Below are 15,332 nucleotides of genomic sequence, written 5' to 3' on the forward strand. Positions count from 1 at the left end.
AGATCAGTGTAACTGTTTCTAGGCAGAACAGGTAGATGCTTGTTTACTTTAGCATCTCCCCGTTCTTCCTCCCCATGATACGATCGCAGGTATCCCCACGACGATCAAGTCCACGGGACCCGCGATCGGACTCAAGGAGGTCCTAACCGGCACGCACGCGATGGCACAGCGGCAATTTTAAAGGGACGTACCTTGGACGTACCTGTACGCCCATTTGCCTGTCTGTGCCATTCCGCCAACGTACATCGGCGTGCGCCGGTCAGGAAAGGGTTAAAGTCAAGCCTGGGTGACCACCAAGGCTCTTTCCATAGATAATATGAAAAACTGAGACTGGCCATACATTATACAATTTTCTTTCTTTTAGATTTACCAAAACCATTTAATGAGGTTGACCCAAAACACTTTCGATATGTATGCAATCAAACAGGCTCTTGCACTACATTGAGGTAAACCTAGATAAAATTGAATAAGAAAATTTGTATAATGTATGGCAAGCTAAAGTGTAGACTAGAAGGGATAGAAAATTTTGTTCGCAAAGTTTTTAGGTGAAGCTAAGGCAGAAGCAAAGGATGCAAGTAAGGGGAGGGGGCTGTGATGTTCCCTAGGGTGCAAGTAAGGGGGGCTGTGATGTTCCCTGGGGTGCAAGTAAGGGGGGCTGTGATGTTCCCTTGCTCCAAGTAAGGGAGGGGGCTGTGATGTTCTCTGGGGTGCAAGTAAGGGGGGGGGGGGCTGTGATGTTCCCTGGGGTGCAAGTAAGGGAGGGGGCTTTGATCTCTGGGGTGCAAGTAAGGGGGGGGGGGCTGTGATGTTCCCTGGGGTGCAAGTAAGGGAGGGGACTGTGATGTTCCCTGGGGTGCAAGTAAGGGAGGGGACTGTGATGTTCCCTGGGGTGCAAGTAAGGGGAGGGGCTGTGATGTTCCCTGGGGTGCAAGTAAGGGGGAGGGGGCTGTGATCCCTGGGGTGCAAGTAAGGGGGAGGGGGCTGTGATCCCTGGGGTGCAAGTAAGGGGGAGGGGGCTGTGATCCCTGGGGTGCAAGTGAGGGGGGCTGTGATGTTCCCTGGGGTGCAAGTAAGGGGGGCTGTGATGTTGCCTGGGTTGAGAGTAAGGGGGGGGGCTGTGATGTTGCCTGGGTTGAGAGTAAGGGGGGGGGCTGTGATGTTGCCTGGGGTGAGAGTAAGGGGGGGCTGTGATGTTGCCTGGGGTGAGAGTAAGGGGGGCGGGGCTGTGATGTTGCCTGGGGTGAGAGTAAGGGGGGGGGGCTGTGATGTTGCCTGGGGTGAGAGTAAGGGGGGCGGGGCTGTGATGTTGCCTGGGGTGAGAGTAAGGGGGGGGGGCTGTGATGTTCCCTGGGGTGCAAGTAAGGGGGGGGGGGGGGGCTGTGATGTTCCCTGGGGTGCAAGTAAGGGGGGGGGGGCTGTGATGTTCCCTGGGGTGCAAGTAAGGGGGGGGGGCTGTAAAGTTCCCTGGGGTGCAAGTAAGGGGGGGGGGCTGTGATGTTCCCTGGGGTGCAAGTAAGGGGGGGGGGCTGTGATGTTCCCTGGGGTGCAAGTAAGGGGGGGGGCTGTGATGTTCCCTAGGGTGCAAGTAAGGGGGGCTGTGATGTTCCCTGGGGTGCAAGTAAGGGGGGCTGTGATGTTCCCTTGCTCCAAGTAAGGGAGGGGGCTGTGATGTTCTCTGGGGTGCAAGTAAGGGGGGGGGGGCTGTGATCCCTGGGGTGCAAGTAAGGGGGAGGGGGCTGTGATCCCTGGGGTGCAAGTAAGGGGGAGGGGGCTGTGATCCCTGGGGTGCAAGTGAGGGGGGCTGTGATGTTCCCTGGGGTGCAAGTAAGGGGGGCTGTGATGTTGCCTGGGTTGAGAGTAAGGGGGGGGGCTGTGATGTTGCCTGGGTTGAGAGTAAGGGGGGGGGCTGTGATGTTGCCTGGGGTGAGAGTAAGGGGGGGCTGTGATGTTGCCTGGGGTGAGAGTAAGGGGGGCGGGGCTGTGATGTTGCCTGGGGTGAGAGTAAGGGGGGGGGGCTGTGATGTTGCCTGGGGTGAGAGTAAGGGGGGCGGGGCTGTGATGTTGCCTGGGGTGAGAGTAAGGGGGGGGGGCTGTGATGTTCCCTGGGGTGCAAGTAAGGGGGGGGGGCTGTGATGTTCCCTGGGGTGCAAGTAAGGGGGGGGCTGTGATGTTCCCTAGGGTGCAAGTAAGGGGGGCTGTGATGTTCCCTGGGGTGCAAGTAAGGGGGGCTGTGATGTTCCCTTGCTCCAAGTAAGGGAGGGGGCTGTGATGTTCTCTGGGGTGCAAGTAAGGGGGGGGGGGGGCTGTGATCCCTGGGGTGCAAGTAAGGGGGAGGGGGCTGTGATCCCTGGGGTGCAAGTAAGGGGGAGGGGGCTGTGATCCCTGGGGTGCAAGTGAGGGGGGCTGTGATGTTCCCTGGGGTGCAAGTAAGGGGGGCTGTGATGTTGCCTGGGTTGAGAGTAAGGGGGGGGGGCTGTGATGTTGCCTGGGTTGAGAGTAAGGGGGGGGGCTGTGATGTTGCCTGGGGTGAGAGTAAGGGGGGGCTGTGATGTTGCCTGGGGTGAGAGTAAGGGGGGCGGGGCTGTGATGTTGCCTGGGGTGAGAGTAAGGGGGGGGGGCTGTGATGTTGCCTGGGTTGAGAGTAAGGGGGGGGGCTGTGATGTTGCCTGGGGTGAGAGTAAGGGGGGGCTGTGATGTTGCCTGGGGTGAGAGTAAGGGGGGCGGGGCTGTGATGTTGCCTGGGGTGAGAGTAAGGGGGGGGGGCTGTGATGTTGCCTGGGGTGAGAGTAAGGGGGGCGGGGCTGTGATGTTGCCTGGGGTGAGAGTAAGGGGGGGGGGGCTGTGATGTTCCCTGGGGTGCAAGTAAGGGGGGGGGGCTGTGATGTTCCCTGGGGTGCAAGTAAGGGGGGGGGCTGTGATGTTCCCTAGGGTGCAAGTAAGGGGGGCTGTGATGTTCCCTGGGGTGCAAGTAAGGGGGGCTGTGATGTTCCCTTGCTCCAAGTAAGGGAGGGGGCTGTGATGTTCTCTGGGGTGCAAGTAAGGGGGGGGGGGGCTGTGATCCCTGGGGTGCAAGTAAGGGGGAGGGGGCTGTGATCCCTGGGGTGCAAGTAAGGGGGAGGGGGCTGTGATCCCTGGGGTGCAAGTGAGGGGGGCTGTGATGTTCCCTGGGGTGCAAGTAAGGGGGGCTGTGATGTTGCCTGGGTTGAGAGTAAGGGGGGGGGGCTGTGATGTTGCCTGGGTTGAGAGTAAGGGGGGGGGCTGTGATGTTGCCTGGGGTGAGAGTAAGGGGGGGCTGTGATGTTGCCTGGGGTGAGAGTAAGGGGGGCGGGGCTGTGATGTTGCCTGGGGTGAGAGTAAGGGGGGGGGGCTGTGATGTTGCCTGGGGTGAGAGTAAGGGGGGCGGGGCTGTGATGTTGCCTGGGGTGAGAGTAAGGGGGGGGGGCTGTGATGTTCCCTGGGGTGCAAGTAAGGGGGGGGGGGGGCTGTGATGTTCCCTGGGGTGCAAGTAAGGGGGGGGGGGCTGTGATGTTCCCTGGGGTGCAAGTAAGGGGGGGGGGCTGTAAAGTTCCCTGGGGTGCAAGTAAGGGGGGGGGGCTGTGATGTTCCCTGGGGTGCAAGTAAGGGGGGGGGCTGTGATGTTCCCTAGGGTGCAAGTAAGGGGGGCTGTGATGTTCCCTGGGGTGCAAGTAAGGGGGGCTGTGATGTTCCCTTGCTCCAAGTAAGGGAGGGGGCTGTGATGTTCTCTGGGGTGCAAGTAAGGGGGGGGGCTGTGATGTTCCCTGGGGTGCAAGTAAGGGAGGGGGCTTTGATCTCTGGGGTGCAAGTAAGGGGGGGGCTGTGATGTTCCCTGGGGTGCAAGTAAGGGAGGGGACTGTGATGTTCCCTGGGGTGCAAGTAAGGGAGGGGACTGTGATGTTCCCTGGGGTGCAAGTAAGGGGAGGGGCTGTGATGTTCCCTGGGGTGCAAGTAAGGGGGAGGGGGCTGTGATCCCTGGGGTGCAAGTAAGGGGGAGGGGGCTGTGATCCCTGGGGTGCAAGTAAGGGGGAGGGGGCTGTGATCCCTGGGGTGCAAGTAAGGGGGGCTGTGATGTTCCCTGGGGTGCAAGTAAGGGGGGCTGTGATGTTGCCTGGGTTGAGAGTAAGGGGGGCGGGGCTGTGATGTTGCCTGGGGTGAGAGTAAGGGGGGGGGCTGTGATGTTGCCTGGGGTGAGAGTAAGGGGGGGGGCTGTGATGTTGCCTGGGGTGAGAGTAAGAGGGGGGGCTGTGATGTTCCCTGGGGTGCAAGTAAGGGGGGGGGGCTGTGATGTTCCCTGGGGTGCAAGTAAGGGGGGGGGGGCTGTGATGTTCCCTGGGGTGCAAGTAAGGGGGGGGGGGCTGTAAAGTTCCCTGGGGTGCAAGTAAGGGGGGGGGCTGTGATGTTCCCTGGGGTGCAAGTAAGGGGGGGGGGGCTGTGATGTTCCCTGGGGTGCAAGTGAAGGGGGAGCTGTGATGTTCCCTGGGGTGCAAGTGAAGGGGGAGCTGTGATGTTCCCTGGGGTGCAAGGGAAGGGGGGGCTGTCATATGGACTGGGGTGCAAAGGAAGGGGGTAGGGTTGCCACCTCATCCCTTTTTAAACCCAAACACACATGAATTGCACAGGTTCTGATGCTAATTAAATGCAGATAAGGCAATAAGTGAGTTTAATTACCACCTTAATCAGCCACAGAACCTTTGTAATTAATGTGTTCAGGTTTAAAGTGATGAGGTGGCTGATGTGAAGGATGGAGGTCTCTGATGTAAGGTGGGGGTCCTGTGATGTAAAGGGCAACAGAGGACATTTAAGTAAAGGAGGTGATGAGAAGCAGGGGCTGTATTCTAAATTGGTGCTTTATTGTAAAGGGAGGGAGGGGCACTGTAATGTATATGGGGGCTGTATTGTAAAGGGGGAGGGATCTGTGGTGTAAAGTGGAGATTCTGCAATGTAAAAGGGGGCGCTGTGGTGTAAAAAGGGGGGGGGGCTGTGAAGTAAAAGGAAGTACTGATGACACCTTTGTAAAAGGGGAAACTATAATAGTGTTTTAATTCAATGACCCTGAGAGCGCTTACCCCTCCAGTTTTGTCCCATTGCCTAAACCAGGGGTGGCCAACCTTTTAAAGAGCGAGGGCCACTTTAGCGACTTGGTAACCAGTCACAGGTCACAACAAGTGGAGCGAGCGGATGACAGGTCCGTGTCCACCCTGCATATGCAGAGCAGACACGGCTCGCTCTACTCTATGGGCCTTCTGATCTGATCTGCCATGATGGCTTTTTTTTTTCTTTTTTTTTTTTTTTAGTGGACTGGATTGGAAGTAGTTGGGTATATACGGCCATATACTGTACTGCAAGTGCAGTGTAGTACACCTGTGGCTTTCCTGTGGGTTAGCTGCACTTTGCCTTAGACTTCTATTATATCCTGCTGATGTGATGCACTTTCTAAAAGCTCACCACACCTGCAGGTAATAACAGAAGTCTATGGCTCAGTGCAGGTAACCCATAGGTGTTCTGCACTGCCCCTGCGGATCAGTTTGAAAGCAGCCCAGTAACCACTGCAGAAGAGATATGCCCATATATACACTGTGATTTTAGTAATAAATGTACCTTTAATAACAGTCTTCCATTCAGGTATCGTCGGCTGTTTGTCTCAGGCAGAGTGCATTTGGTATCACTCCGCCTGTACCAGGAGGTGGAGCTATACAGGAAGCATCAGTTTATGCAGCTCTGTAGCCACTTTTCTCTACTACCGGCTTCATTAATAACACTGATGCTCTGGGATGGCGGGTCAGCAACCCACAATCTGGGCTTGCCAACCCGCCATCGGAGAGCAGGAGGTCGAGGGCCACATCAGAGGGCTCCGTGGGCCACTGGTTGGGCACCCCTGGCCTAAACCCATACCTCACTGCTCCTGTTTTCTCCCGTTGCCTAAACCTATCCCTGTAGCACACAATGGGGGATTATTTTTCTAAAACTGGTGCGTTCAGAATCTGGTGCAGCTGTGCATAGTAACCAATCGTCTTCTAATGACGGCTTGTTCAATTAAGCTTTATATAAAACCCAGTTTCTGTGTGCGCTAGTTTTTACTAAATCTCCCCCAATTTTATTCTAGCTTTTTTGTTACTTTATTGTATCAGACATCAGCTTTGCTAATGTACAAACAACTATAATTATTTAGATGTCAGCGCACACCCTTGGGGATCGCTACAATCACTGCACCGCTCTCTCAATGCTTTACTTCAACATGCATACACAGAACAGTTGTAGTCTTAGTGATCACCCCTCCTATCCTTTACACAGAACTGTTCACTCAGATTCCTGTACTTGCAAAATAGTAATACCATCTATAGCTTTAGCAATCACCTCTTTTATGTTTCACAAATGTTCATGTTCCTGTTGACTACAAAGTTCTGTTATGTGATAGGAGGTGGCATGAGTTTGCAAGAACTGCAAATGTAACGCTTTAGCTTGCCTCCTGTGCCGAGGTCCCAGTGCCTTCTCCAAAGAGTAAATTTACTGATGTATATGCGCAGGATCTTACAAGCCAAAAGATCCTGAGTAAACCCAGTCATCTTCTAAATCCAATTGTAAGTGAAAGGATTGCTGCTACTCCCGACCAGCCCATGTAGATGAACAGAAAAGAATGGCCTCAGCCTATGAGTCTCTAATAGGGAAACATGTCAGTGGGCATGGTCTAACGTGTTTCGCCCCACCCACCATGGCTTCTCTAAGTTGCAGTAACTCAATTCAGTTGTATCTATAATATTCACAGGGGCAGAAAAAACACTGTTTTAGACGTGTACAAAAGAGTTTTGTACACACATTTGTGTTTGAAAATAATATAATCCTAGGGATTTCCTTGACACAAATGTTAATCCAGGGTGTTACAGAAAGATGGAAAGTAGAATCAATCCTAATTTTTTTAAAATTTATTTTTATCATATTTGGTTGGACAGTAATTGATTTCCTTTTGCGGTGAGCTTTGGTTATTGAGTCAATGAAGTGTGTTCTATTTTTTTTTGGCTGCAAAAGTTTCAAACAGAAAAACCTTAGTATAACCATTCAAGTTACGGTGATCTGTGATGCTTAACACGCAGACCTGTAGGGTCTAGTCCCACTTGGCAGCCCATTAGATCATTAAGGAACCCTACTAAGTTTTTCCAATATCCTTGGATTCATGGACAGGCCCAAATTAATTTTTTCAATACATTTCTACAGCAAGGTAAAGATGTTGGTATCCTCAAATGCACCTCCCACCCAAAGTTTGGTTAAAACACTGTTTAAAAAATGTATTTTAGAAAAACCGCTATAGTTCACACTAAATTCTTAAAGTGGAGCTTCACCCAAAAGGGGAAGTTCTGCTTTGAGGCTCCCCCTTTTTATAAAAAGGCACTTTTTTGAAGGGGGAGCAGGCACCTGGTTTTGACAGGTAATTTCTTCCGCTCAGATCATCTAGGTGATTTGAGCAGACGTTCTCTCGGAAATTCTATCTTTCATTGCTTGCTGTGTTTTGGTTGCATGTAAATGTTGCCCCTTGAGCATCAAACTAAGAAGTACTTCCATCTTCTAAGATGCTGGTTGCCTATTGTTTAGCAGTATGCAATTATATGCCAGACTAACCATTTGTAAAACAAATTTCTAGCAGGAAAAGCAATTTATTTTTTTTATATATTTTTTTTTTTAGCAATTAAAAATTTAATATTTCAAAAATTTTATTATGATTTTTTTTTTTTTTTAAACAGGTTGGTTCGAAGTTGATTCCTTGCCACAAACTTGTCTTGGCATGTGTGATACCCTATTTCCGTGCTATGTTCCTTTCTGATATGGCGGAGGCAAAACAAACGGTCATAGAGATCCGGGACTTTGATGGCGATGCCTTTGAAGATCTGGTGAAGTTTGCTTATTCATCCCGAGTGACCCTCACAGTTGATAACGTCCAGCCACTTCTTTATGCGGCCTGCATTCTCCAAGTGGAACTTGTCGCCAAGGCCTGTTGTGAATACATGAAACTGCATTTTCATCCCTCTAACTGCCTTGCTGTAAGGGCCTTTGCAGAGAGCCACAATAGAGTAGATTTGATGGACATGGCAGACCGCTTTGCTTGTGACCATTTTGCTGAAGTGGTAGAGTGTGATGACTTTGTCAGCATGTCTCCTCAGCATCTTTATAAGCTGCTGTCTTCTGATGATCTTCATATTGAGAATGAGAAGCAGGTCTACAATGCAGCCATAAAGTGGCTTCGTTCCAACCCCCAGCACCATGAAGCTTGGCTGAATGAAATCCTGTCCCAGGTACCCAATTGTTAAAATAACTAGTGTTTGTGAAGCTGATATCCCATGAAAGTGGAACACTTGCACTTTAGCTTATGATATAGCAACTGTTGGAATATTTTACATCTAAAAAATGCTATGAGAGGAGCTTTTGAACAGCTTTTATTTTTTAGTTTTTTATTGGACTCCTTTGGCCTCATGCACACAGGGCATTTTTCCTGCCGCTTATAGCGGTGTCAGGCATCCTTTTTTAAGCTTGGGGGGGGGGGGGCGGCACCTCTCAATGTTAGCCTGTGTGTCCATGCACACTTTGGCTTGCAGAGGCTTTTAGAGGCAGGAAAAAAAATACACTGCCAATGCGTCCAGGAGCAGCAGTGTTTGGGCAGAAAAAATGCTACTGGAAGCTGCTAAAAGCTAGTGCTTGAGCATTAATTAATTTCCATGGCCAGAATAAATTGATTATTCTGGCCAATAAAATGAATTACAACCCAAAAGCTTGATGCCTTTTAAAAGCTCCTGAAAGCTTTAGACCCTTTTACAAACCTCTGGATTTTTCTTCTGCCAAAACGCTGTTGCTGGGAGAATTTGCAAAACATTCTGTGTGCATGAGGCCTTAAAGTACACCTGCTTTCAGCCTATGAACATTCAAAAGCATATACAGGTGCATCTCATATAAATTAGAATTTCTTTATTGTACATCATGGGACACAGAGCACCATAGTAATCACTATGTGGCTATTTAGGCACCTTCAGGTGATGGACACTGGTATACCCAATACAGGAAGTTCACTCCCTATATAACCCCTCCTCCTCCCAGGAGTACCTCAGTTTTTTCGCCAGTGTCTAAGGTGTTGGTCACGAGTGAAGATGTGCTCTGAGGAGCTCCACTGGCTGGATTTAAATAGCCTCCACAGACCAGATCCATCCAAAGTGCATGAGACCAAGGTGGATGGTACCCGGGCCTTACATAAGAAGGATGTTTTGCCTGTAACGCCTCTCCTTGCAGGGCTGGACCCCGGGACCCAGGGCTTTGGTCATGCTTACATTACCTAAAGTTTTTTCCTGGCGGGGTGCTATTACAGGTCCAAGGGAGTGGAACCCCCGATAAGGGACCCAGTCCTTGAAGGTTTGCTAACGCAGGCCCACCGTGATAGGTGACGGCTGGATCTGTCTGTTCAGCAGAATTCTGCGGCAAAGATAAGGTAAGGGAAGAAGCCTAGAAACTATAAAAAGTCCACCTATGGTTTTCTTCTTTAGGGAAAAATGTTGTCATGCCTTAATTCTCTACTAGAGGGAGTATATGCACATTCCTTAATCTGTTGTCTTCACTTCAGCTCAGTGTGTTTGGCAGCTTGCACAGTGGGGATTCCTCTTGAGGTAAGAGATCTGCCATCCTGCATTTCTCCCCCCTGGAGGGACCAAGAGGGCTAGGGAATCAACAATTGTTGCTACCCCCCTGCAATACCCCCCTTGTGGGGGGTGCGGTGGTCCCGGGTTTCGGCTCCACATGTTCTTTCTATCCGGTGTCATTAGGCTCTGCCCCCCGTGTTGGGTCTGTGGCCCTGAAGGCCGCATGCACGAACATTTTTACATTTCAAACGAAAAAGGGGACGGGGCCTGGGCACGGCGCATGTGCAGGGTTAAGACATTGACTGGAGAAGTCTCTCCTCGGCTGTATAGCAAGAAGAAGCAAGATGGCTACACTTGGGACACAGGAGAGGTGCGGCACGTAAGGGCTGCAAATGGGCATACCTAATATGGAAAGGACATGTTTTTCCGGCGCTAGGCTGAACTTGTATTGGCGGCATTATACTGTGAGATTATTGTTCAGCGATTAGTGCATTTAAATGGTGCCTCTGCTTTTTGTGCTTAGGACTGTGCCTACCAAAAGACACCACAAAGTCCAAAAAGGTACCAAAGATTTCACCCCCAGGCGCTAGGAAGTCCAGTCGTGCCTATACACTGTCATCCTCGCCTGAATTACTAGATATGGCAATCCAGGGTTGATCATTGGAACAAATTTGTTGGTGCAGCTGCTTCCCACATCTCAGCCCCTGTATACGTGACCGAACATGCCTTTTCCTCCACCCTGCTGGGCCTAGAGGGAAGATTAGTTGCTTTAATTGCATCCTCCATCCAAAAGGATAAAAAGTGTGTTAGATCCCCCTCCCCCATCTTAGACCCTTTGCCAAGGGGACAGTGGGTAGATGAGGTGTTTTGCGTTCAGGGGGAAAGACAAACCGATTACTCCTCTGCAGAGGAAACAACGGTGGATGAACCATTTTCAGCCTCGCAATCTGAGAAATTGCTGGTACAGTCCCTTACGGAAATGGTTCGTTCCACTTTCAAGCTACCCCTAACGGAGTGAGCTGAAAGTTCGGTTTCTTCCTTGGGTTCCTTAAAACCTTCACAGACTTTGCATGCGTTTCCTGTCCATGCATTACTAAAACAGCTTATTTATGCTGAATGGGATCACCCGTTCTCTATCCCATGGAGGAGAAATACACCAATAAATGGAATGTACCAGCAGTTGATGCTGTGATTTCCAGTGTGATAAAAGCCTAACTTGTCCAGTAGACAATGCTTAAAGCGGAGGTCCACCCTAAAGTGGACCTTCCGCTCATCGGAACCCTCCCCCCCTCCGGCGCCACAATTGGCACCTTTCAGGGGGGAGGGGGTGCAGGTACCTGTACAGTACAGGTATCTGCACCCACTTCCGGGATAGCGCTCTGCAGAAAGGGGCGTAGATTACGCCCCTTTCCGAAAGTCCCCCGCTGCCTGCTGGGAAACACACAGATCCCAGAGGCAGCGGGTCCATCCTTATTGCGCAGCGCGACTCGCGCATGCGCAGTAGGGAACCAGGAAAAGACATCCTGATTCCACTTCCTGATTCCCATACCCAAGATGGCGGCGGCAGCACCCAAGAGACGATCGAGAGATCGGCTTCGGGTGCCGACATCGCGGGCGCGCTGGACAGGTAAGTGTCACTATTTTAAAAGTCAGCAGCTGCAGTATTTGTAGCTGCTGGCTTTAAAAAAAAAAAAAAAAAAAAACGCGGAGTCCCGGTGGACTCCCGCTTTAAGGATCCAACAGATAACGGAAAATTTATGTCAAATACTTACCGTAATTTTCCTTTCCTGATGGACTCCATGGCAGCCTACGTGTGGGTTTAGTCCCGCCTCCATTACCCTATAGGACGACACTCCCATAAATCTTTGCTCCCTGCCACAGGCCGTGTTCGGTAACTATCCTACTCCAGCCATTTGGGAGGGAACTCCTGCTGCCATGGAGTCCATCAGGAAAGGAAAATTACGGTAAGTATTTGACATAAATTTTCCGTTTTCCTTACAGACTCCATGGCAGCCTACGTGTGGGAAATAACTCGCCAAGACACACCCGGGTGGGCAAAAAATGCTGCTTAACAAAGATTTATTTGACACCGTCAACTGACAAAACTTTAACTCCAAAATCAACTGAGGATAAAGCCGCTGGCTCAACACAATAATGAGACATAAAGGTGTGAATGGAAGACCACGAGGCTGCCCTGCATATCACGTCAGGAGCCACATGGCGAGAAGCTGCCCACGAGGTAGAAAGACTTCTGGTCGAATGTGCCGTCACCGCCTGAGGAGGAGCCAAGCCCTTTTCTCTGTATGCCCACTGGATCGCTTGAACTATCCATGCTGCAATTGCCCTGACTGATGCTCTAGTGCCCTTGTTCTTTCCACAGAACAGAACGAACAGGAAGTCCGACTGCCGGAACGGAGCTGTAGCTTCCAAGTAGAGCTTTAAAGAGCGTCCAACGTCAAGAGGATGAATTTCTGAGGAATCCGAGGATCTAAATAAGGGTAGAGAGATTTCCTGATTATCATGAAAGACCGAAGTGACCTTCGGGTTTGACCCCAACATTGGAACTAGGACCACTCTGTCCGGAAAAAAGGTTAGGAAAGGCTCCTTGACTCCCAGAGCTTGAATTTCCGAAACTCGTTTCGCTGAGGTGACCGCCACCAGGAACGCGGTTTTCAAGGTAAGTTCTCGGATGGAGAGATCCTTACTGAGCAGAGAAAAGAAGTCCAGGACTAGAGGTAGATCCCATTTAGGGAATCTGGGTTTTCTTTGGGGTCTCAATCTTACAGCACCCTTAAAAAACTGCTGAATAAGAGCGTGGCTGGCCCACTGAACCCCTGTAAAAGCAGAAATAGCTGAAACTTGAACCCGAAGGGAGCTAACTGATAACGGTAAGTCCAAACCTGATTGCAGGAACCCCAACACATCTTGAACTGTGGGTGAAACATAGGAACTGGTTCTGGAGGACACATAATAAACGAACTTGGCCCAGATTCGTTCATACACTTTATTAGTGCTTCTTCTCCTTGCACTTAGGAGAGTGGGGATGGCTTCCTTAGGACACCCTAGAGCTTCCAGCCTTCCCCTCTCAAGAACCAGACCTTCAACCGGAGTTGAGCCGGACATGGATGGAGAACCGACCCTTGGGAGAGAAGGTCCCGCCTGGACGGAAGAGGAACCGGGTCCCGAAAGCTGAGCAGGGATAGGAGAGGAAACCAGGGCCTGTTGGGCCAGTACGGGATTATTGCCAATACTTCTACTCCTTCCCATCTGAGTCTCTTCAGGAATTGGAAGATGATTGGCGTTGGAGGGAAGGCATATGCCTTGTGGAATCACCATTGCTCTGTTAGGGCATCTATCCCGTAGGCCTGCGGATCCTTGAACCTTGAATAGAACCTTGTTAGCTTCTTGTTGAAACGAGAGGCGAATAGGTCCACTTCTGGAGACATCCCCAGGGATAGAACCCACTGGAACACTTCTTCGTGAAGGGTCCACTCGTTGTTGTCCAAGTGGACTCGTGATAGAAAGTCCACCTGGACATTGAGGACTCCGGGTACATAGGCTGCTGTTAGGTTGGACAGGTTCCTCTGGGCCCAACGCATTATTGGATCCACTTCCTTCAGCAAAGACCGACTTCTGGTGCCCCCTTGCTTCCTCACGTATGCGACCGCAGTCGTATTGTCCAGCCTGAGGACTACGGATGCACCCACTATCAGATGTGGAAATGCCAACAGCGCTAGGAAGGCTGCTCGTAGTTCCAACACATTCGACACTATTCCCCGAGAGGGAAAGTCCCAAATGCCCTGAGCCACTTCCGACAGACAATGTGCCCCCCAGCCTTTGTTGCTGGCATCTGACGTCACTGAGATCCATTTGATTGACAATTCAGTAGATTCTCCCGACAAAGCCACCAAAGGAGGGAACCTCTCATGGTCTGAGTAACTTCGATGGACTGGGCCTTCTCTCCCGACCATTGACGGAGAAACCCCACCTGAAAGGGGCGCATCTCCATTGTGCCCACTTCACCATCGGTATAGTAGACACCATGGTGCCAATGATCTTTAGGCAATGAAGAGCACTGAGACGAGATGAGGAGAGAGCTAGGTGGATCCTGTCTCGTATTACTGCAATCTTCTCCTCGGGTAGAGAGATGGTACCTCTTGCCGTGTTGAACAGGGCGCCGAGGAACACGAGAGACTGTGTAGGAACCAACTGGCTCTTCTCTAAATTCAGGAGCCAACCGAATTCTTTGAGGGTTGCAATGACTTGATCCCTGTGGCTCAAGAGACAATCCTTGTCCTGAGCGAGAAGAAGCAGATCGTCTAGATAATGATGAATCCGGATCTTTCTGACTCTCAACAAGGCTACAACTGCCAGAAGGACTTTCGAGAAAGTGCGAGGGGAGGTTGACAGTCCGAAAGGAAGGCAAGTAAACTGTAAATGGAACTGGTCAATGGAAAAACGAAGGAACTGTTGGAACTCTGTGGCCACTGGGACGTGAAAATGGGCGTCTTTGAGGTCTATTGAGACAAGCCAGTCCCCTGGCTGAACTGATTGTTGAATCGTGGACAGTGTTTCCATTTTGAACTTTTCCTTTTTTTATGTAGCGATTTAGATGCGTCAGGTCTATTACGGGTCTCCATGTACCGTTCTTCTTCTGGACCAGGAAAAGAGGTGACTACATTCCCCTGCCGTGCTGGACATCTGGAACAGGAATAGCGGCGCCTTGATCCAACAAAGATTTTATGTAAGCTAGAAGAATTTGTCTTTTTTTCTTCCGATTTTGGAATGGATGTGGGAACACATTTGATTTTGGGTACACTGCTGAACGTCCACGTGTGTCCGGAGGAAACCGTCTTGACGGTCCAAAAATCCTGGATCAAGGCCGCCCAAACGTGTCGAAAGTGGAACAAACGTGCTCCTACCCGGACCGCCTGGACGGGCTTGATCTCAAAAGGACTTAGTCGGCTCCTTCTCCCCCATTGAACTGCTTTTCGCAGACTTCTTGAGAGATGTCTGTCTGGACCTCCAAGATCTGGAAAATTCTCGTCCAGGCCTGTAAGTGCGTGCCTCCCTAGCACGATCTTGAACCTGCTTCCTAGGGAACGATCTTCTTTGACTCTGCAGGCGTCTATCCTGGGGAAGAAACCCCGACTTTCCCCCAGTGGCTCGAGTTATGGCACTATCCAGCTTATTGCCGAAAAGGGAAGAACCGTCAAAAGGAATACGACACCAAACCTGCTTAGAAGCAGGATCGGCCAACCAAGGACGGACCCAAAGGGCACAGATGAGAGCATAACTCGAGCCACCAGACGGATAATGTCGATCGAGGCTTCTCCCAGGAAAGCTGAAGCCAGTCTCATTTCCTGAATGGGAGAACTCCTGGCCAGATCTTCAGAAACATTCCTGAGTGAATCATCAACATTATTGGACCAAACCTCCATTGCTCTAGACAAAGCCGCTAAGGCCAAAGCCGGCTTACAGGCCATGCCAGCCGTAAGGTAGAACCGCTTTAGGTCAGAATCAATTCTCCTATCCAAAGCGTCCTTAAAAGAGACTGTGTCTTCCAGGGGAAGGGTCGCATGCCTGCCCAATCGCATTACCGCTGCGTCCACTAGAGGGGGAGACTCCAAATTCTTAACCTCTTCTTCCTTGAAAGGATAAAGTCTCTGAATCTTAGAAAGAAGAGAATTCTTTTTCTCTACC

General features: G+C 50.8%; 1 protein-coding gene across 3 annotated transcripts in view; it reads left to right on the plus strand.

The window, feature by feature from the left end:
- The window catches only part of KLHL8 (kelch like family member 8), a 131,766-nt gene that overhangs the window by 36,017 nt on the left and 80,417 nt on the right, over positions 1 to 15,332 (plus strand). For all 3 annotated transcript variants that reach the window (XM_077476364.1, XM_077476363.1, XM_077476362.1), the window contains exon 3: positions 7,752 to 8,300. In XM_077476364.1, coding sequence (XP_077332490.1) covers positions 7,752 to 8,300 — 549 coding nt within the window. The remainder of the gene's footprint in view (positions 1 to 7,751; positions 8,301 to 15,332) is intronic.

This window comes from Lithobates pipiens, unplaced genomic scaffold (genome assembly GCF_037356315.1).
Source record: "Lithobates pipiens isolate NorthernLeopardFrog02 unplaced genomic scaffold, aLitPip1_a1.2 Scaffold_13, whole genome shotgun sequence".
Classification (NCBI taxonomy): Eukaryota; Metazoa; Chordata; class Amphibia; order Anura; family Ranidae; genus Lithobates; species Lithobates pipiens.